This window comes from Vicugna pacos, chromosome X (assembly GCF_048564905.1).
Source record: "Vicugna pacos chromosome X, VicPac4, whole genome shotgun sequence".
Lineage (NCBI taxonomy): Eukaryota > Metazoa > Chordata > Mammalia > Artiodactyla > Camelidae > Vicugna > Vicugna pacos.
The window spans coordinates 104,434,355-104,455,171 of NC_133023.1; the positions used below are offsets into that span (position 1 = coordinate 104,434,355).

A 20,817-nucleotide genomic window follows, 5' to 3' on the forward strand; every position below is an offset into this window, starting at 1 on the left:
AAATCTTCTTTTAAAAGTTCATAACCAAGATTTAAACAAGTTGAGATGGTCCTAACTTCTACACTTTTCTCACATGAGCAGCTGCACGTGTCCCCCTTTTCCCTCTCTACTTGCCTGCTGGGCATTTCTTCACTCCTCATCTTCCTGGTGATGGTTCAGAATAGCCCCCCGCCTTCAAGTCCCCTTTCTCCTTTCTGAAGGTTCAGATTTTGTGAGGAAGGGCAGAGAGACTCTCGTGGGCCCCAGTAGCATCAGGCTCTACACTGGAGTGAGCCCACTCCAGGAACTTGCACCAGTCAAGGCATCCAAGAAGAAAGGTGTGGGACAGGGTGAAGGTAAAGGGTACACCTCTGCCCAGCCCCTAAGGCTCTGCTCTCCTTCACAGCATCTGGGCCTCATCTTTTCCTGTCTCAGGGCCTCACTATTTCCTGGCCAAGCTGCTCCCCCACACCATTAACAATCCCCAATCCCAGGAGTACGAGACTGGGACAAGGGGAGACCCAGTTCCAGGGCTGAACTGGAGAAGGATATATCCCTGATGAACAAAGCTGGAACTGTGGTGTGTAGAACTGCTCCTACAAACAGGATTGCTTTATACGTCCTTGTCTAGCACGGTGTAACAGTTCTGTATTTTGGATGCATTTTAGATTACATAAGCTTTTGTAGGCTGGCTAGGAACCTAAGCACCTAAAATAACAGTGCTTTTGTTTTAAAAAAAAGGATTTCAACACTTAATCTTTAAAAACTTAGAACAGAACTCAACTTGCCTATATTATAGTTCTTATAAAGTCTCAGATAGGTAGAAAAGTAAACAGTCCTTACTTTATCAAAAGTGAAAAGCAAGATACTGCTCCCTCAGGATAGAGAGCAGATAGGTCTTATAAAGCAGCATTACCGATATTGGGGATTTCGTGCCCAGACTCCAGTTCCAACCGAGGCTCCAACAATGACCATTAACTTCCACAGCCATATTGGAGCAAAGACAGCCCAGTAACTCCACTGAATGATGCCATCTAGACGAAGGGCCAGCAGCACAGAGAACAGCAGCAGACAGGCATAGATGAGGAATTTACTAGGAGAAAAGGAAAATGATTAAAGAGGATTCACATTTATAAATATATGATATTAAAATGAAAAGTAGTAACAGCATTATTTTTCAGCACATGAAAACAGTTCTAATTCAACAACCATTCATTGAAAAAATCTATATAGTAGTTCTTAGAGGATAAGAAAAACATAAAGAAGACTAAAATAAGTTCCCTGCTTTCCAGGGCTTCCTGGTAGGAGGGAGTCCACACAGAAACATGTAATTACACTACAGCATGCCATGAGCCATAATGGTTCTATGGGTAGAGTGTGATGGGAGTCCAGGACAGGAAATTTGGATTCTGTCTGGGGTTACTGGGAAGCAGAGAAGTACTGACCCTGGAGCGGGTTCTGGAGGATACATGGAAAGCTGCCAGGCAGGAAAGGCTAGGAGATGAGGAAGTGTTCCAAGCAAAAGGAACTAGCTATACCAAGACATGGAGACTGGAAAAGGCAGACATGTCCAGGATATGGTCAAGTTCTATCACTGACTAATTATTTAATTCTATTTTAAAAAAGGCAGTCATCTGCCATGTTCCCATACAGTAATATTTTAGTACATATGTTATCCTTTTTGTGACTGATTAAATTATAAACACATAAATACATTCTCATATTTCACATAAAAGGGACTTCATGAAGAGGATATTTTTGATATATTAATTAGAAATTACATTGTTGAGGACTTCTACTTCCAGTTTTGATATCATGAGAGGAATGGGGTTTTCCTTTCCACCTTAAACAAGGAAACTAGACAAAATATATGAAACAACAGTTTTCAGACACTGGACAACAGGTAGTGAAGGACTGTGATGGCAGAAAGAAAGAAAATGAGGTAAACTCTATTATTGCTCTATTATTGTCTGGTGGCAATTTCCAGACTGAAGTAAGAAGGCAGTTAAAACCCAATGGTACAGACAATTACATTAAATGTAAGTGGTCTAAATAGCAATTAAAGACAGATTGTCAGATTGCATTTTAAAAAGCAAGACAACTATATGCTACCTATAAGAAACCTACTTTATCTGTCTACAAAGTAACAGACAGATTGAAAGGACAGAAAAGGTTATTCCAGGAAAACACTAACCAAAAGAAAGTCAGAGTGAGTATATTAATATTTGTTTTAGTCTTCTATTGTTGCTATAACAAATTACAACAAATTTAGCAGCTTAAAACAGTAAAAATTTATTATCTCACAGTTGTGTATGTCAGAAGTCCAGACAGGCTTGGTTGGTTTCTCTGCTCAGAGTCTCATAACTGAAATCAAGATGTCAGTTGGCTGGGCTCTTCTCAGGAGACTCTGGGAAGAATCTGCTTCCAAGTTCATTCAGATTGCTGGCAATCTGGTTTCTTGTAGCTGTAGGACTGAGATCTCAGTTTCTTTGCTGGCTGTCAGCTAGGGGCTGCCCTTAGCTTCTAGAGTTCTCTCTCTGATCACTGCACATAGGCCTTTACATCTCAAAGCCAGCAACAGCATACTGAATCTTTCTCATACTTCTGACTTCTCCTTCTGCCACATTGCTTCTGCTTCCAGAGAAAGGTCTATGCTTTTAAGAGCTCATGTGATTTGACTGGGTCCACATGGATAATCCAGGACAATAAACTTCACAACTGTGATAGGCAGAATTCTAAAGATGTTCCCCAAGATTCCTCTCCTCAATTATTCAATCAAACACTAATCTGTACTATCATGAAAGGACTTTGCAGATGGAATTAAGGTTACTAATCAGCTGACCTTAAAATAGGGAGATTATCCTGGATTATCCAGGTGTGTCCAGTGTAATCATATGAAAACAGAAGAGGAAGGCATACAAGCAAGTCAGAGAGATGTGGCAGAAGAGCAGAGATGAGGCAGAAGGGGAAGTCAGAGAGATTCCAAAAGTGAGAAGAACTCAACCTGCCTTTGCTGGCTTTGAAGACAGAGGAAGGGAGTCACAAGCCAAGGAATGCAAGCAGACTCTAGAAGTTGAGAATGACTCCTGGCTGACTGCCAGCATGGAAATGGGGTCATTAGCCCTACAATCACAAGGAACTAAATTCTGACAATAACCCAAATGAGTTTCGAAGAAGGTTGATCTCCAGAGCCTCAAGAAAGGGACACAGTCCTGCCAACACCTTGATTCCAGCCTTGTGAAACTCTAAGCAGAAGATCCAACTGAGCCATGCTGTACCTGTACTTCTGACCCACAGAACTATGAGGTAATAAGTTTGTGTAGTTATAAGACACTAAGTCTGTGGTAATTTGCCATGGAAGCAAAAGAAACTAATATGGTAACCTTAAAAACACCTGCAAAATCCCTATTACCATGTAACATAACATATTTACAGGTTCCAGGGCTTAAGGACCTGGATATCTTTGGAGGAACCATCCTGCCTACTGCAACATAAGACAAGATATGTTTTTGAACAAGGAATATTACCAGGCACAAACAGGGGCATTCATAATGATAAACATGTATTTGTCACAGGAGGATCTGGCAACCATAAATATTTATGTACCTAATAACAAAGCTTCAAAATATGTATAGAAAATATCAATAATTAAAATATTAAGGAGAAATAGAAAAATCCATAATTATTATTGGAAATTAACACTTCTTTCTCAGCAACTGATAGAAAACATAGAAAATTACTAAGGATACACAAGCCCGTAATAACAATATCAACCAACATGACCTAAATGAAATCGATAAAGCATTCCTCATAATACAGCAGAATACAAATTCAAGTGCAAATTCAAGTGCACATGGACCATTCACCAAGACAGAAAATTCTGGGCTATTAAACAAGCCTCAACAAGTGCAAAAGATTTTACTATAAAGTAAAATCTCTACGCATAATGAGGTTAAACTAAAAATCAACAACATAAAGATATTTGGAAAATTATCAAAATACTTGCAAGTTAAACAATACTCTCCTAAATAATCCATAGGTAAAAGAAAAAAAAAACACAAGGAAAAATTTTTTAAAAAATTCTAGACTTAATGCAAGTGAAAACACAAACATACCAAACTATGTGAGCTATAGCTAAAGCAATACATAAGGGGAATTTATACCATCAAATGCTTAGTAGAAAAGATCTCAAGTCAATGACCTGTGATTCACTTTAAGACACTAGGAAGAGAAGGAACTTTTAAAAAAACAAATGGAAGGAAATAATAGATATACACACAAAAATCAATGAAAAGTAGTAGAAATATATTAGAGAAAAATCAATGAAGTGAAAAGCTGGTTCTTTGAAAAGATCAAGAAAACTGGTAAACCTATAGCTAGCGTGCTCAGGGAAAAAACCAGTAGACATAAATTATCAATATCAGGAATTAAAGCAGGGACATCACTACAAGTCCTAGAAACATCACAGGGATTAGAAGGGGATATTACGAACAACTTTATACAAGGAAATTTCTTGAAATAAAGACATTTATCAAAGTTCACATGAGAAGAAATACTTTCATATACCTTTATTTATTAAACAAACTGAAACTATAGTTGGAATCCGTCTTAGAAAGAAAGTGTCAGGCCCAGACAAAACCTACCAAACACATAAGGAAGAAATAGCACCAATTTTTCACAAACTCTTGGAGAAAATATGAGAGAGGAACATTTTCCAATTTATTTTGTGAAGCCAGCATTACCCTAATACCCAAACCTGACCAAGAAAGAAAACTACAAACCAATATCCTTCATGAAGACAGATATAAAGCCCCTAAAAATAGCAAATCAATTCCAGCAACATATAAAAAGGATATCACATTATGACTAAGTGTGGTTTAGCCAGGATTGCACGTTTGGCTTTACATTTGAAATCAATTAATGTAATTCACTGTTTAACAGAATGAAAAAGAGAAGCCACATGATTATCTCAACAGATCCAGAAAAAAAATCTGACATAATTCACTAATCATTCAAGATAAAAGCTCTAAACAAATTAGGAATAGAAGGGTATCTATATAAAAAACCTCATTAAAAATGCTTAACGGTGAAATACTAAATATTTTCCCCCTAAGATTTGAAACAAGGCAACTATGCCCACTTCAATACATCTATCCAACATTGTATGGAGGTCCTAGCCACAAAATAACACAAGAAAAAGAAAGAAAATGGATCAAGATTTGAAAGGAAGAAGTAAATCTGATGTCTGCAGGCAAAATGACTGTCTATGTAGAAAATCCTAAGTATTCCACCAAAAAAGCTACTAAATCTAAAAAGTGAATTTAGCAAAGTTGCAGGATACAAGATAAATATATCAAAAAATTACTACATTTCTATATGCTAACGATGAGAAAATGGACACTGAATTTAAAAAAAACTATCATTTACTGCAACTTACCTAGATATCTAATAATATTTAAAATTAAAAGTTTATGGAAAAAATTACCATTTACAACAGTATCAAAATATGAAATACTTCAAGATAAATTTAATAAAATATGTGCAAGACTTATACTCTGAAACCTAACAAACACTACCAAAAAAAAGAGAGATCTAAATAAGTGGAGAGATACCATTTTTATAGATTAGAAAATTCAATGTTGTTAAACTTTACATTCTCTATTAGTTTCCTATGGTTGCTATAACAAATTACCACAAATTTGGTGGTTTAAAACATACACATTTATTCTCTTATGGTTCTGGAGGCCAGAGGTCCAAAATGGGGTTCAGTAGGTAACTAAGGTGTCAGCAGGGCCCTGCTCCCTCTGGAGACTAGGGAAGAATCCATTGCTTGCCGTTCTCAGTTTCTAGAGCTACACTACTTGCACTCCTTGGGCCCCTTTCTCCATCACCAAAATAAGAAGTACAGCATCTTCAAATATCTTTGTCTGCTTCAATCACACTGCCTTCTCCTCTTAAAAATATCTCCTTCCCTCTCATATGCAAACCCATAAATGCATTTAGGGCCCAGTTGGATAATCCAGGATAGTCTTCCCATCTGAAGATCTTTAAATTAATCACATCTTTTGCTATACAAGGTAATATTCACCTTTTTTGCCATAGAAGGTAACAGTCACAGGAAGTAGGTATCTTTGAGGAACATTACTTAGCCTACACTCATCAAATTATTCTAAAGATTCAATGCATGTAGTCCCTTCCATTTGTTTATTTTTGCTTGTTTCTCCTACTTGAAGGGGACATATCCAAAAAAATATTGCTAAGACTGATGTCAGGGTGCATATCACCTATGTTTTCTTCTAGGAGTTTTATGGTTTCAGGTCTTACATTTAAGTCTTTAATCCACAGTGAGTTCATTTGTGTATATGGTATGAGAAAGTAGTCCAGTTTGGTATCAGCTCACACGTGTCAGAGTGGCTACCATCAAAAAGACAAGAAATAACAAGTGTTGGTGAGGATGTGGAGAAAAGAGAACCCTCACGCACTGTTGGCAGAAACATAAATTGGTGCAGCGACTATGGAAAACAGTATGAAGGTTCCTCAAAAAATTAAAAATAGAACTAACATATGATTCAGCAATTCCACTCCTGGGGATTTATCCAAATAAAATGAAAACACTAATTTGAAAAGATATATGCATACCACCTGACAGGGCCTGCCAGCCATATCTGGGCTACAATGTTGGCATTATTTGAGGTGGCAGGCAGGACGCCTACCTTCTGTTGTGTTTGGGTGCGTGTCTGAGCCAGCCAAGGAGAGGTTGGATGACTGAGAAACAAGAGATTCTTTTGGTTAAACTGAAAACTTCATTTGGGAACCAAAAATCTTAAATAATCTTTTGGACTTTGAGCCACATATTTCCCCTGAAGAGTAATGTGTTTTTTTCCAGAAAAATTTTGTTGACGGTTATGTTATTAAGGAATGAACTGAGATGAATATGTGGAAATGTTATTTAATGGCATATTGTCCTAAAAATCTGAAGACCTGCAGGAGATTTAAAAATCCCAACCCTTATTATAACTTTTTAAAAGATTGTGAAATTATCAAAATGCACATGAATCAAGTTTTAATATACTGTATGATGAGTGGGTGAGGCTGTCCATTGTACCATTTCTTTCTTTGAATTCTCAGGCATGGTTTGGCAGTGCAAGAACTCTGTAACATTAACAAATTCAATAAAGTAAATATACAGAAAAAAAAAGAAAAGATATATGCACCTCTATGTTCACTGCAGCCTTATTTACAATAGCCAAGGTATGCAAACAACCTAAGTGTCCAATAGATGACTGTTTAGACGATATGTGTGTGTGTGTGTGTGTGTGTGTGTGTGTGTGTGTGTGTGTGTGTGTGTGTGTGTGTGTGTGTGTGATGGAGTATTACTCAGCCATAAAAAAGAATTAAATCTTGCCATTTGTGACAATATGGATGAACCTAGAGGGTATTATGCTAAGTGAAATAAGTATGACAAAGAAAGCCAAATACTACATAATTTCACTTATATGTGGACTCTGAAAAACAAAACAAATGAACAAACATGACAAAACAGAAATAGTCATAGATACAGAGAACAACAGGTGGTTGCCAGAGGGGAGGCAGAGAGAGGAGAGAAATAGGTGAGGGAGATTAAAAAGTATAACTTCCAGCTACAAAATGAGTCATGGGTATGAAATGTACAGTGTGGGGATATAATAAAAAATAATGTAATATTTTTGTATGGTGACAGATGGTAACCAGGCTTATTGTGGTGATCATTTAAAAATGTATAGAAATATTGAATCACTATGTTGTGCACCAGGAACATAGTGTTGTAGGTCAATTACACCTCAGAAACAAACTGATAGAAAAGATCAGATCTATGGTTACCAGAGGGGGAGATTGGAGGGGGAATTGGATGAAGGTAGGCAAAAGACAGAAACATCCTGTTATAATTACTAGAGATGTATTGTACAACACGATAAATATAACTAACACTGTCGTATGTTATATATGAAAGTTGTTAAGAGAATAAATTTTAAGAGCTCTCATCAAAAGGAAAAATATATTTTTTCTTTTTCTTTTATTTTGTATTTCTATAAGATGATGAATGTTCATTAAACTTACTGTGGTAATTATTTCATGATGTAGGTAAGTCAAATCATTATGCTATATACCCCAAATTTATACAGTGATGTCAACTATATCTCAATAAAACTGGAAGAAAAAAAACCCCTTGCAATACCTGAAAAGCGCAATCAAGCAAAATGCAATAAAACAAGGTATGCCTATATGCATTTAAGGTTTCATCATGTGTTTTCATGGCTCAACAGTTCATTTCCTTTTAGTGCGAAAAAATATTCCATTGAATGTACCGCAGTTCATTTATCTATTCACCCACTGAGGGACATCTTGGTTGCTTCCAAGTTTTGGCAATTATGAATAAGCTGCTATAAATATATAGAGAAAAAAAAGATTCAATGCAATCTCGATGAAAATCTAAGCAGTCTCTTCCAGAGAAACTTCCAGACATACTGATTCTAAAAATTATATATGAAAATGCAAAGGACCTAGAATGGGCCTAGCAATTGTGAGAAAGAACAAAGTTGGAGAACCTACACGACATGCTTATACTACAGGATTTCATGGCTTACTGTAAGAGCTACAGTAACGAAGACAATGTAGTATTAGCATCAGGAGAGACACAGACAACAGAACAGAGTCCAAAACCATACCCATACACACGTGGTCAGTTAATTTTTAACAAAGGTGGCAAGGCAATTCAACAGAGAAAGAACTGTCACTTAAGCCTCACAGCAACTCTCTGAAAGAGGTACTTTCACTATTCCCATTTTACAGATGACAAATGAAGCTTAGATGTTAAAAAACTTGTCCAAGCAGCTAGCAGCAGCTCAGAGAGCTGGGATTCAAACTAAGACCTATTTGACTCCGAAGTCCTTTTAATTGAGTACTATATAATACTGACTTTATACTAATAATTCAACATTCTTGGAAAAGCATCTGGATAGACACTGAGGATTAACAGAGAGCTCCAGCAGGGAGGATTAAGGACAGTCTTTATACTCTTGCTTATGATTGCTGATTTTTCTGCAAGGTACAAGTACTACTTCTGTATTATGAAAAACAAGAAATTTCAACTGGAAAAAAAGGAGGAGTTTAAGGAGATGAGACCCACAAAATCCAACTCAGAGGCAAACCTCCAAGAGTATAAACTATAGTGGGAGGACCATCAGATCTGGAGACGTTGCTAATTAGAGTATCTAGATAGCCTTTTTGTGTCGTAGTATTCTCCCCTATAAAATCAGGGTAATATGTACCCCATAAGGTGGTTGTGAATATAAGATAATGAATATGAAAAGTGCTTTGTGTAAAGCAGTAAATAAGTGGTTCCCAAAATTTTTTGTATCAGGACTCCTTTATACTCTTAAAAATGATTGAGGACTCCAAAGAGCTTTGTTTACATGGGTTATACCTATTGCTATTTACTGTATCAGATTTTACAAATGTTATTTAAAAATATCTATTACTTCATTAAAAAAACAATAAACACACTACATATTAACTTTAATGGAAAAAAACCTATTTTCCATAATTGTCTTTAGAGTGTTGCAATTTTTTTTCAATGTCTGGCTTTGTAGCAGACACCTAGATTATAATATCTACATCTGCATTCATTCTGTGCCAATAAGTTGCCTGGGTTCAAACATACGAAGAAAATCTGGCATCACAGAGATACGTATTCAGGAAAGAACTGAGTATTTTAGTTGCTCTCTCAGATAACGCTGGATATTTTTCTTCGATAGGACACCAAAACTCAACACGTGGTAGTTCCTTGAAGGTTAACTATGATGTGGAATTTGAAACCCTATCAATGAACTTTTTGTAGTTGGCTACATTAAAATCCACTGGTCTCTCTTGCACTTTGAATGACTCTATTCCTGCATGATTATAATGCCATGTAAGTCGACCACAAAATATTTGTTCCCTGAGTAATGAAGTTCTTTCAAATGCTAACACATTTCACTATACAATAGCAACAAAAAATCATGTTAGTTATTATCATAACTCACTTCATCAGAAATATTTTAAGCTTTCGGAGGCTGTCAAGCTCATGGTGGTGAATACGACTTTACAAAAATTCTGATTTTCCCTTGAGTGCACACATTTTACCATTTGCAAAAAACACCATCAGCTGTTTTCCTTGAAGTGACAGGTTCACTTGCATTTTTGAGCAAATGTCTGCCAAATACCCTACTACGATTAGCCACAGTCTTGTCTGTTAGTTGTCCTTCCAGGTAAAAATGGTGTTCCATGGAAAAAGCAGCTTGCAACTCAGGCACACAAGTGTTTTCCCTTGAGTTAACCACCGTACTTCAGTATACAACAGTATACAGCAGACAGCCTGTATTCATTCTTCCTAAATCGTCACACAGAATATTAAAATAGCTGTGTACTTAAGGGTCAAGATTTAATGAGACTGGTATTTTTTTTCCGCTTTGTTAAGGACACTCTTAAATGAAGCTGACTTTTTTTTTAACTGCAGGTATATTGTGTGTGAAGCAGCCAATGACTACCAGATCTGTACTATGGGGCCAGGAGCTCACCCACCACTCCTGTGCACCATCAGTGCCAATACCAACCCAGAGAAAGAGGCAAAGAACGTCTCAGCATTATTATGAAAATAGTTCTGACCTCGCAGACCCCTGGAAAGGTTCTTAAGGCCCCAAGGGGGTCTGTGAAAAGAGGTTTCATAACTGCTGCACTACATACATGTTAGTTATGATTATTCACGCTCAAAAACAGGGGGAGACTTTTACAAGCTGCTACAAAGAAAAAGAGAGCTACCACTGAAATATGCCAAGAGAAGAATGACTTTATTCCTAGACTTTGGAGAAGAAAAGGGATTGAGGGGGATTCACAAACTAATAGTAATGGAGTGATCACCACAGACAGAGAAAGTAACCACTTGAGAGGGGCATATCACAAAATGGAGGAAATCACAACCAATCTGTCAACCAAAGCCCAGGCAACACGTATCAATGGGCTAGAAAACAGAAAGAATATTTAAAACAAGTAAGTGGATTGGAACATTAACAAATGCAAGGACAATGATAAAAATAGGTTTCACAGGTAAATTAGATGTGTCAAGGCAAAATTTTTCTAAAGGAGGTTCAGACCATAAACAAAAAACATGAGGTGGGGGGACAGTAAGCCCCATAAGCTAAATTCATTATCTTCCCTAAAAGAGTTCTCTTATTTAACAGAAGAAAAGAGTAGTAGAAATAATGAAAATTAAAATGTTGGAAAAGTGAGTATTTTATAAGTTTTGACATAATTTAAAGGGAAATTGAGTTCTGGGTCTATTACATAAAAAATGAAAAACAGAAAGGAAACAAGATGAACTTACAAAAAGGACAAATAATAGTACAAAGTACAACTCCTTCAAACACTGGTGTTGGAAAAACGTAAATAGGATGAAGTGCTCTGGTATTAGTATTCTATCACTGTCATACAAAATTATCATCAACTTACTGGCTTAAAAAGCACAAACATTATCTTTACAGTTCTGAATGTCAAAAGTCATTCAGGGACCCATTTCAGGGTCTCACTGGGCTAAAATCAAGTTGTCATCAGGGCTGTGATCCTTCTGGAGGCTCTAGGAGAGGTTTCCCTGTCTTACCTGCTTCTAAAGGCTGCCTCGTAGCCTTTGGTTCAAAACCCCTTGCTCTAGTTTCAAAGCTCCTCACACTCACTCTGACCTCCACTTCTGCCTCCCTCTTCCCTATGTAAACCCAGCCAAAGAATCCAGAATCCTCCCTATTTTCAGGTCAGCTGATTAGCAACCTTAATTCCAGCTGCTAGCTTAATTTCCTTTTACCACATAATGGAACACATTCCCAGGTTCAAAGGATTAGGGTTTCAGCATGGGGCGGGGTTGGGGGAGGTTATTATTCTGCCCACCACAGGCCTAAAATAAGAAAGATTACTTACTGGATGAAAACATAAAACCTAAATCTGTTGTAATTAAGAGTCACACTTGTAACCAATGTCAAAATTCAAAGCAACTACAAGAAAGGAAATAGCCCAGGTTTATCATGACTGAGTAAGGACAAGAGAAGCAGTTTACTAGTACAGTAATTTGATAATTAGATGTCAAAGCAAAAAGTATTAAAATGACTAATAAAGAAAATCTAAATAATGAAAACCTAACAACATAGCCACAGAATATGGAAGTAATCTGACAATTTTTCTTTTAAAAATATACAGAGATATTTTCACTGTGGGCTTCTAAATGCTACTATTAAATCATAACAGATAAAGTAGACAAAGTTCCTAAGGAAATGAACAGTAGAGTAGATAAAAATAGCAGGGTTCTATCGAGAGAATTAAGTAGCAGAACAAAAAAAAAATGCTTTCTTTACATGCATTCAGATTTTTCAAGAGGGAAAAAAGGATTATGGGGTACCAATATACAATACATACAAATCTAACTTAAAATTTTAAAAGCTGAGTGCCTGCAATGTGTGGGATATATAAACAGTCTCTGCCCTGGAAATGCTCAAAGACTAACAGGAGCAAAGGGGAACTGTCCATAAAAAAGTAACTATATATCACAGTAAACTGGGACATGGAAGATTCATTCCCTGGGAGGGCTGGGAAGGGAGGTGGGGTTTTCGGAATAGGGAATTCCAGATAAAGGAGATAAGATTTTTTAAAGCATGAGACAGGAGACTGGAACACAGGAAGCACATTCTCTAAGTCTTGTGGGGTGGAATGCTGGGGAGACAGGAAAAAAGGCACCAGAGGAAATAAGGAAAAGCTAGAATGAGGTAAGAAGGTAGGGGGATTTGAATGTCAAAGTAAAGTCCTTGGAATTTATTAATAGGCAATAGAGATTTTCACCAAAGACTTTCTGAGCAAAAGAGTGAGAGAAGGTATAGAAGTCTGTGTAAGGTAGACTGTAATTGGTAGAGACTGGAGGCAGAAATTCTATACAAGTCGTAATAAACTGACAAAAATCAAATGAAACGTGCCTAACCATATGGAGCTTTTTCAATAGTCACTGGTTAAACAGTGTAGTAGAGTTGAAGAGAGTATTTGTGCAACTTTATTTGAACCTCAGGTTCCTCATGAGCAAAATGCAGATAATACTACCTCTACCAGGCAATGCTAAGGTAAGGATTAAATAACTTATCAGGAAGCACTCACTGCAGGGCTTGGGGCCAAGCAGGTAATATTCAATAAACGTTAGTTTCCTTCCTTAGATAATGACTAAATCAAAGATGAAACAGAACACTATTACAGAATATTTAAAATACTACTAAAACACAACTGAAACATCAAAACACCTGGGCTGCTGCCAAAGCAAAGCTCAGAGAAAATGTATCCACTCCAAAACAGTAAATAAAAGCAAAAAAGAAAAGAAATAAAGAGACAAAAGGAAAACCAGTGAACTGAGTTTCTATCTGAGAAATTTAGGGGGAAAAAAAAAACCAAAGGAGTCAAAATATGGAAACAATAAAAGTAAAAGTAGAAATATAGACACAAAAATGAAATCAACAAGTAACATGAACAGCTGGCTCTTTGAAAAAAAATGAACCCTAGAGTCAATCAAATAAAACAAACTAATACAATCAGAAATTGTAAAAGGTGTAATTTATACACATTTTTAATTGAGGGAAGAATAGTCTCTCAACTATACCAATACATTTTAAAGCCAAGTGAAAAAGATGACTACATATAAAATAGGAAATTCCAAACCTGACTGGCAAGAAGAGAGTATGATGCAGCAGCAACAATGATAAGAACATTTTTAAAAAATCACAGTCAAACCTTAAACTACTTTCAGTTACTTTTCAAGAAACATTCCAACCAGAGTCCAAGTATAAAAATAGACTTTGCTTAATTCTCCACAAACCAGCAAATGCAGGTTTCAATGAATATTCTGGCAACAAACCACTACTTGCTAAATTTCACTTTTCCAATCATATCTTTAAAATGGATTTACCCACCCTCATTTGAATCTGTAATGCCAGTACAAGGTCACTAAGTAGTGTCACATGGGTCAAACTACAAAGCTAGTGTTCTCTCTGGAATGTACCTGGAGCTTTCTGCTTGAGGCTCAAATTCCCTCTCTCCACTTTGGGGGGAAATTGATCTAGGGATGGAGGGAATAACCTAGTAAAGAGATGACACTGTGAGTGTAAAAGTTCCAGTATCTTGTTTTCTACAAGTCAAAAGAATGCAACTGGACTCTTTTTAGACCCAGTGAAGGCTGCTGGTTTTAACTGGAGCAGGCACACATGCACACACACATGCTCTGGGTGACACATCCCTGTGAGTGGCTCTCTGTCTACAACTTCCGAGAATGGCTTCAATTGACAAACTGCTAACTGACACTCTCCTAACCATTTAAAGGAACTGCACCTCTTATACTAAGCAGAACCTTATTGACAAAATTTAAAGTCATTTAGTGGCAATTTTAACTGGTTTTATTAAGATAAAATATGTTTAACAGCATCTAATCAGTAAATATAAGAAAGCACAAAGGCCAAATAAAAACAAAGCACTGTCAAGGAGGACCAAAAAGACCCGAGGCCGGTGGGGACTGTGTATCAGCTGTGTGGTTGTGGGTGGGTCACTTTCTCCTTAAGCCTGTCTCCACACTGGACCATACATCAGTTCATTAAGATAAGGGGATATGAAAGCCCTGTGTAAATTACGGTGTAAATGATCAATTTTACCTATTTTAGTTGCTACCAGTATTATAAACAAGCTGTAACAATCTCACTTAGCAATCATTTTTCTCACTATGAGGGCACAGCTGACAAAGTACGAGTCATCGGTTATAAAGAGCCTATCTCCAGGGTTCAGTTCAAGGCTTTCCTCTTAAATTCTAGTCTCCTCGCACAGGCACAGCCTATAATCAGGCAAGGCAGTTAGAAACCCCAAGCTCAATACTGGGAAGCTTAACTCCCAGAGTCCTAAGAACCTATCTAAAACTCCTCCAATCTGCTCTCTCTCCCCTACAACATAGAGTTTCTAATGGTTCATGTGTATCTGTCCTCAACATCCACTCATTCAGCACATTTATTAAACACTTCACTATTCTGGCCTTTGCAGAACTCACAGCAAAGAAAAATACGTGTGTAATTATCACGTAATGAGAATACCTTTTTGAAACCAGAAATTATGAATTCAAATGAGACTTGTCTCCTTTAAACAGTCCTCCTGGGAGGCAATGCACTAATTCCACTTCACTGCTCAAACCATCTTTGAAGCTTTCCTCCTGGAGTTGCCTTGAGAGCCTGCAGCCTGTTCTTTTGAATATCCTCAGTGGTGCCAAATCTTCACTGAGAGTGGATTTTTGGAAACGGCCAAAAGCCAGCTGGAGCCAAGTTTAGTGAATAGGATGTGTGATCAAACTAGGTGGCACTATTTTGGTTCAAAAATGATATATGATTATAAAGCAATGAGACAGATTTTCTTATATGATTGGCTTCAAAGGAAATTTCAGGTGAGTAACAAGGAATATGAGCAATGGAATAGGTATATATATTTATCTTCTCCTAAGTAACTGCTTTGAAACATAATACCCATTTGGATGTGTAGGCTTAGATACAAGGTGTGCTTTGTTTAACTGCAACTCATAAATAAAAGACTCCCTAGTATACTGGACCTACTGTGTCATGGGGAGGGGGGGTCACTAAATCAGAGAGGGGGCATGGCAGACGGGAACGAGCACAGGCTTCAGAAGGAGATGGACTTGCCTTAGAGTACTGACTTGGACCTCCACCGCCTGTGTGACTTTGGGGAAGTCACAAGCTAAGACTCTGTAAAACAAGGCCGATGAACTCACAGGGTTGCGGCCAAGATTCAAGATAATAGATACAAAGCACCAACACTGCGCCTGGTATGTGCTGGGTGCCCGTAAGTCACAGCTGTTATTAATAATAACCTCAGTGTAATCAAGAGGTTTCTCTTACTATAGGTAGTTTGAGATGGCAGAACAACAGAGAAATGGACATTTGGGTGGTGAACAGTTCACTAACAGTACCACATACACTCACTACTGATGGATCTGGCGCCTGCTTTTTTTTAAAAAAAAAAACAGTAATGTGGAAATAATATTTGCAGTAATTGTCAACACTGCATGTAGCATTTGTAAGTCACGTGACAAGCGTGGCCTGCAGCGAGCGCTCCTACCACACTGCCCTTTCACCACTGTCTAACACACCAGGCTCTCCCATGACCCCGTGCCTCTGCATACTCTGGCCCTCCCAAGACGCCTTTCCTGCCCTCTGGTCTGATAAGTCTACAATTATATCCTTTAAAATCAAGCTGCGCAACCTCCCTGTCTGCGCGAGACAGAATCAGTGGCTCTGCCCCTTGTTCTCCCACAGAATTTGGTACCTGTCTCTGAAATGCCTCATCCTGTGCTGAATTCTAATTTGTTTCCATTTCTGCTTCTTCTGCTGGCCGTAAGCATGGAGAGGGATCATACCCCATTTACTCTCAGACTTAGAGCACCCAGCACCTCTCTTGGCACACAGTGGGGAGCAGGGAGATGTCTGGTGAATGAATGCTTTAAATATACTTTCCAAACAACTGTTAAAGGCCCGATAGCTGCCTTTTGTTAACAATTACCAGCAATCATATTCATTTTCCTTAACTTCAAGAAAGAGACAAGATAACTTACACAGATTCCAGAAAGGCATTGGAATTTACAGCATATAGAAGTTTCTAAAAGCGACTGACCTCGGTCCTCCATGCCCACATGACAGAGCAGTGTTCCTCAGCCTCTGTCCCAGTCCAGGACATCCACAGTATGTACCACACTCTGTCAGGAGCTCAGTGTGGCCGACTCAGAAGTCCTAGCAGAGTTCTCACAGCCTTACAGCCTTCGAGCACTGCCTGGCTACCAAGGCTGAAGGCCTTCTCTGAGCCGGCAACTCCACAAGGTAGCAGAAAACCCCAAGGCTCCGTGGTGGGGGCAGGGTGCTGGCTTAGGGCCACCTATTCCCAGATCCCTACCTCCCAGGAACACCGTGGAATCAGTCTGTCAATTCTGTATACTTCTGACAGCTTGCCTATTCAATATATAGGGCTCCCCAACTGTTAGAAAGCCTTGGACATTCGGGGAAGGATTTGGTGGGTCCAGTGTGTCTGTTTCAGCAACCCTTAACCTATGTAATTAAAAAGAAGTTCATGATCACCCAGTTCTGTGCCAGATGGAAACAGGCCAAGGGTCAGCTGGCAGTCCAGGGCATCTGAGTGTTAACACTTGTGAATCATTCTATCGCTGCAGTTTTCCAGAGCCTTGGCAATACTGTGGCAGATACAGACTCACCAAGATCAAAAGGTTGGAAAGGAGATCTGGAGCCATGGCTCATGCCTTAGGAGCCACCAAACCATGACAGTGACTATCCCTGTGACATACCTAATCTGCAAAATAAAGGCAGCCACGTTCTGCCTTAGCGTCATGGTGTTTCTCATCTCTCCAAGATGACGGCTGCATTCTGAAGGAGGGAAGAGGGCAAGAGGAAAGACAACCAGGCTGCAGAGCACCAGGAAAGCAGTGACTGAAAGAAGCAGCTCTAGATTTCTCTTATAAGCTCCAGAGAGCCATTCATTCATTTATTCATTCCACAAATATTTTTTGAGCCAGGCACTATTAGTTCAGGAATGCAGGACACCATAATGAACAGAGTCATGGCCCTGCCCCTATGGAGCTTGTAGTTTAGTAGGGGAGACAGGCATTAATCACACAAGCACACAGACAAATATACGGGTACACATGAGTGTATGAGGGAGGAGGAGTAAGGCATACTACACAGAATGTACAAACAGGGATCAGTGGACCCAGTCGGGGAAGTCAGAAAAGCTTCGCTCAGCAAGTAACAAGTGAGCTGCGATCTCAAGGAGAAACAGGAGTTAACTAGGTGAGGAGGGAAATATTCCTGGCAAAGAGAACAATATGTGCCAAGGTGCTGGGGTCAGAGGGGGGTGTTGAACTGGCTCTGGATTCGAGGCAGGGAGCAAGGCAGCAGCACCAAGGTTTGAGGCCCTGGCGCAAGGTGTCCTCCAGTCTATATCCCTCTGTTTGCTCCCTAGCTGTCTGGAAGGTTCTCCCCAGCACTGAACGAGACTAAAGAATAAAGAACAATGTCAAAAACTAGGTGTGCCCACCAGACGTGACACCCCAGCAGCTAAAAACTCGACCCTTCCGGTATTAGCTGGCCACTGTCTTAGCAGTCACCACCGTCAGGTAACCCTGCCCACTCCCACTGACTCACACTGCATCAGGAAAATGGCATCCTAGAAAACATGTTTAAACTTTTCAGAGAGATGTGCATTTCAATCCCAATCGAATTAATGTGGTGATAAATATGTCGATGTTTACTATAAACCTGTTTCAATACCTAATATCTAATTGTAATTTTCATGTACAAATTTTTTCTGGGGGGGAAGCTACAGGAAAAAATGGTTAAGGGTGTTATCTGTGCAGCACTATTTTGCTTTGGCAGCGCTGTTAGCCAGTTTGATCACTCCAGGCAGTTCTTTGTGGCTTCGAAATTATCTGTCACCTTGCAAAAGAGTCCTGGGATTTTCTATTTGTAAATCAATCATTAATTTGCTTTGCAAACAATCATTAATTTGCCCTCCCTATCCTGCTGAGAGATTATACTCATTCTACAGATAAAGCAGACAGATAAGTGAGTGGCCCAAGGACACAAAATAATTCAGCTTTTACTTATCTTTCTTATCTCCATCATCAAACAGTGGAGATACACAAGGCCCATCCAACTCCAGCAACAACCCTGCTACCCTGAAGCCCAATACTAACCCCTAGGAGCAGCAGAGGAAGGGCTACAGTTAGTCCTCCGTTAACCTGCTCTCCACCAGCTCCTCTATGCAGAGTGCCTTCGAGGCCAACAATAATGACTGCACTGTGATTGGGACACTGGCACTCCACACTAGAATGTGAATTCGGCAGTGCTCAAAGAGGAATAAGAGCACCCAGGAAGTCACAGTGGCTCGCAGCCTAAAGTGTCACTGTCCCTAAGGAGACTGCACCCTCCAAACACACACACACACACACACACACACACACGCATTCTCCCTCTTCAGACTTTCATCCCCCACAAGCAGCCCAAACAGCTGGTCTCCACGGGGCCCCCACAGTACAATACTGCACGTTGCTGTAAGTCATCTATTTACCTGCCCTCTGTACCCAGACCCTGGGACCTCCCAGCATCTGAAGCACCCAGCATGGGACCTAGCACAGAAAGGGTTACTGAGTGCATGGCTTCCAGCAGCAAATAAGGGAGAGAGGCACCCCCTTCACAGAGCAGTGGACTTAAGAGATCAGCTAGGCCAACTCCTTATTTTTCAGATGAGCAGAGAATCACCCAGTTACATATGGCCTGGTCTCCGATCTAGGTCTTTTGGCTCAGTTTAGTCCCATCAACATTTTCTGAGTGCCTATTTTGTGTCAGACACAGTGGGAGCTGCTGGGAATAAAGATGTGAGCAGGAGTGGGTCTCTGCTCTAGGGAGCTCGCAGCCTGGGGGAGAGAACAGTTACAGAACACTTGGACAAGTGCAAGGACAGACGCTTGATTCCTTAGCCAGCGTTCCTTCCACCCTGTCCACCGGATAGTCCCCATCTGGGAAAGAGGACAGCAATATTTGACTTCCTGCAAGGAAACTCAGAGTTAAGACTGAGGAGAAAACGCGTACGGAAAATTGTCAGGTTCACCCCCAAAAGGCGTTATGTAAGGTACTGCCATACCCTGACACCGACTCCAAGGATTCAACAATGTTTCAGATGCCAGTTCGACAAAAAAGCAAACAAGTGAGGGATGGGCAGACGTCCAAGGAAAACCTCAAGGGCTGAGAGGAACTGGAGGAAACAGCTGGGGCAGGGATAGGGGTGTCGGGTCAAGTGAACCGGCCCTGGCAGGGGGAACGGAGGTAGGCAGCAGCGGGGTGCCAGAAGATGGGACGGAGAGAGGGAAGTTGGGACAGCGACGAGGGAGGGCAAGCGGAGGGGCACGGGGGCCCGCGGGGCGGGGGGCTGCGGCCCGGAGGTTCTCGATGGCCCGGCGGGCCGGGGACTCCAGGCAGCGGGCGCGGGAAGGGGAAGCGGGCCGGCACCGAGGTCGATCGCTTTCCCGGAGAGCCGCTGGCACCCGCGGGGAGGCTCGGGCGGGCGCCCGGGGCCGCGGCCGACCCAGCCGCCCGCTGCAGCATCGCGCCCGCCGCGCCTCCCCAGAGCCGGGCCGGCCGCGCCTCACCTCGGGTTGAAGTCCTGGAAGAGGCCCCTCAGGTTCATGGCGGAGAACTTCACCGCCGCGTCCTCCTCCGCCCCCGCCCCCCGCGCCGCGCAGCCTGCGCGTTACAGCGGGTTCATGGTGCCAGCGCGAGCCGCGTCCCCGCCGCCGCCGCCGCCGCCCCGAGAAACCTGAGCCGCGCCTCCCGCCCCTCCTTCCGGGCTTCCGTACGGCCGCCGCGCATGCGCCCCGAACCCCGCCCAGCCCCTAGAAGGGCCGCGGGCGGCGCGCGACGCCACCTTCCTGGCTCCCGGCGCCCGGAAGCCCCAGCGCTCGGCCTCGCGCCAGGCGGACGAGACGGTGGGGGCGGCGGAGGCCGGAGGGGCCGGGGAGCCGGGGGAGGGCTCGGAGAGCCGAGCGGCGACGCCGACGCGGTGCAGGCCCTCGTGGAGGGAGCGCGCCGCCCGGGAGGCTCGCGGGGAGGTCTTCGCGGACACCTGTCACCTTGGCCCGCGCTGCCAAGAGGTTTCTGGAGGTTTCCTCCAGCGAGAACTGAGCCTTGGGAGGGGTAG

At 41.0% G+C, this 20,817-nt stretch overlaps 1 protein-coding gene across 3 annotated transcripts in view; it reads right to left on the reverse strand.

Annotated features, from left to right (window-relative positions):
* TMEM185A (transmembrane protein 185A) overlaps positions 1–20,471 on the reverse strand; it is a 32,696-nt gene extending 12,225 nt beyond the window's left edge. The window contains exons 1-2 of one of the 3 annotated variants that reach the window (XM_072956035.1): positions 20,270–20,471; positions 896–1,072 (exon numbers count right to left, since the gene is read on the reverse strand). In XM_072956035.1, the coding sequence (XP_072812136.1) occupies positions 896–1,072; positions 20,270–20,307 (215 nt within the window). In that variant the 5' untranslated portion in view covers positions 20,308–20,471. The other 2 variants (XM_072956036.1, XM_072956033.1) reach the window with 2 other exon arrangements.
* Between the last annotated feature and the right edge of the window lie 346 nt (positions 20,472–20,817).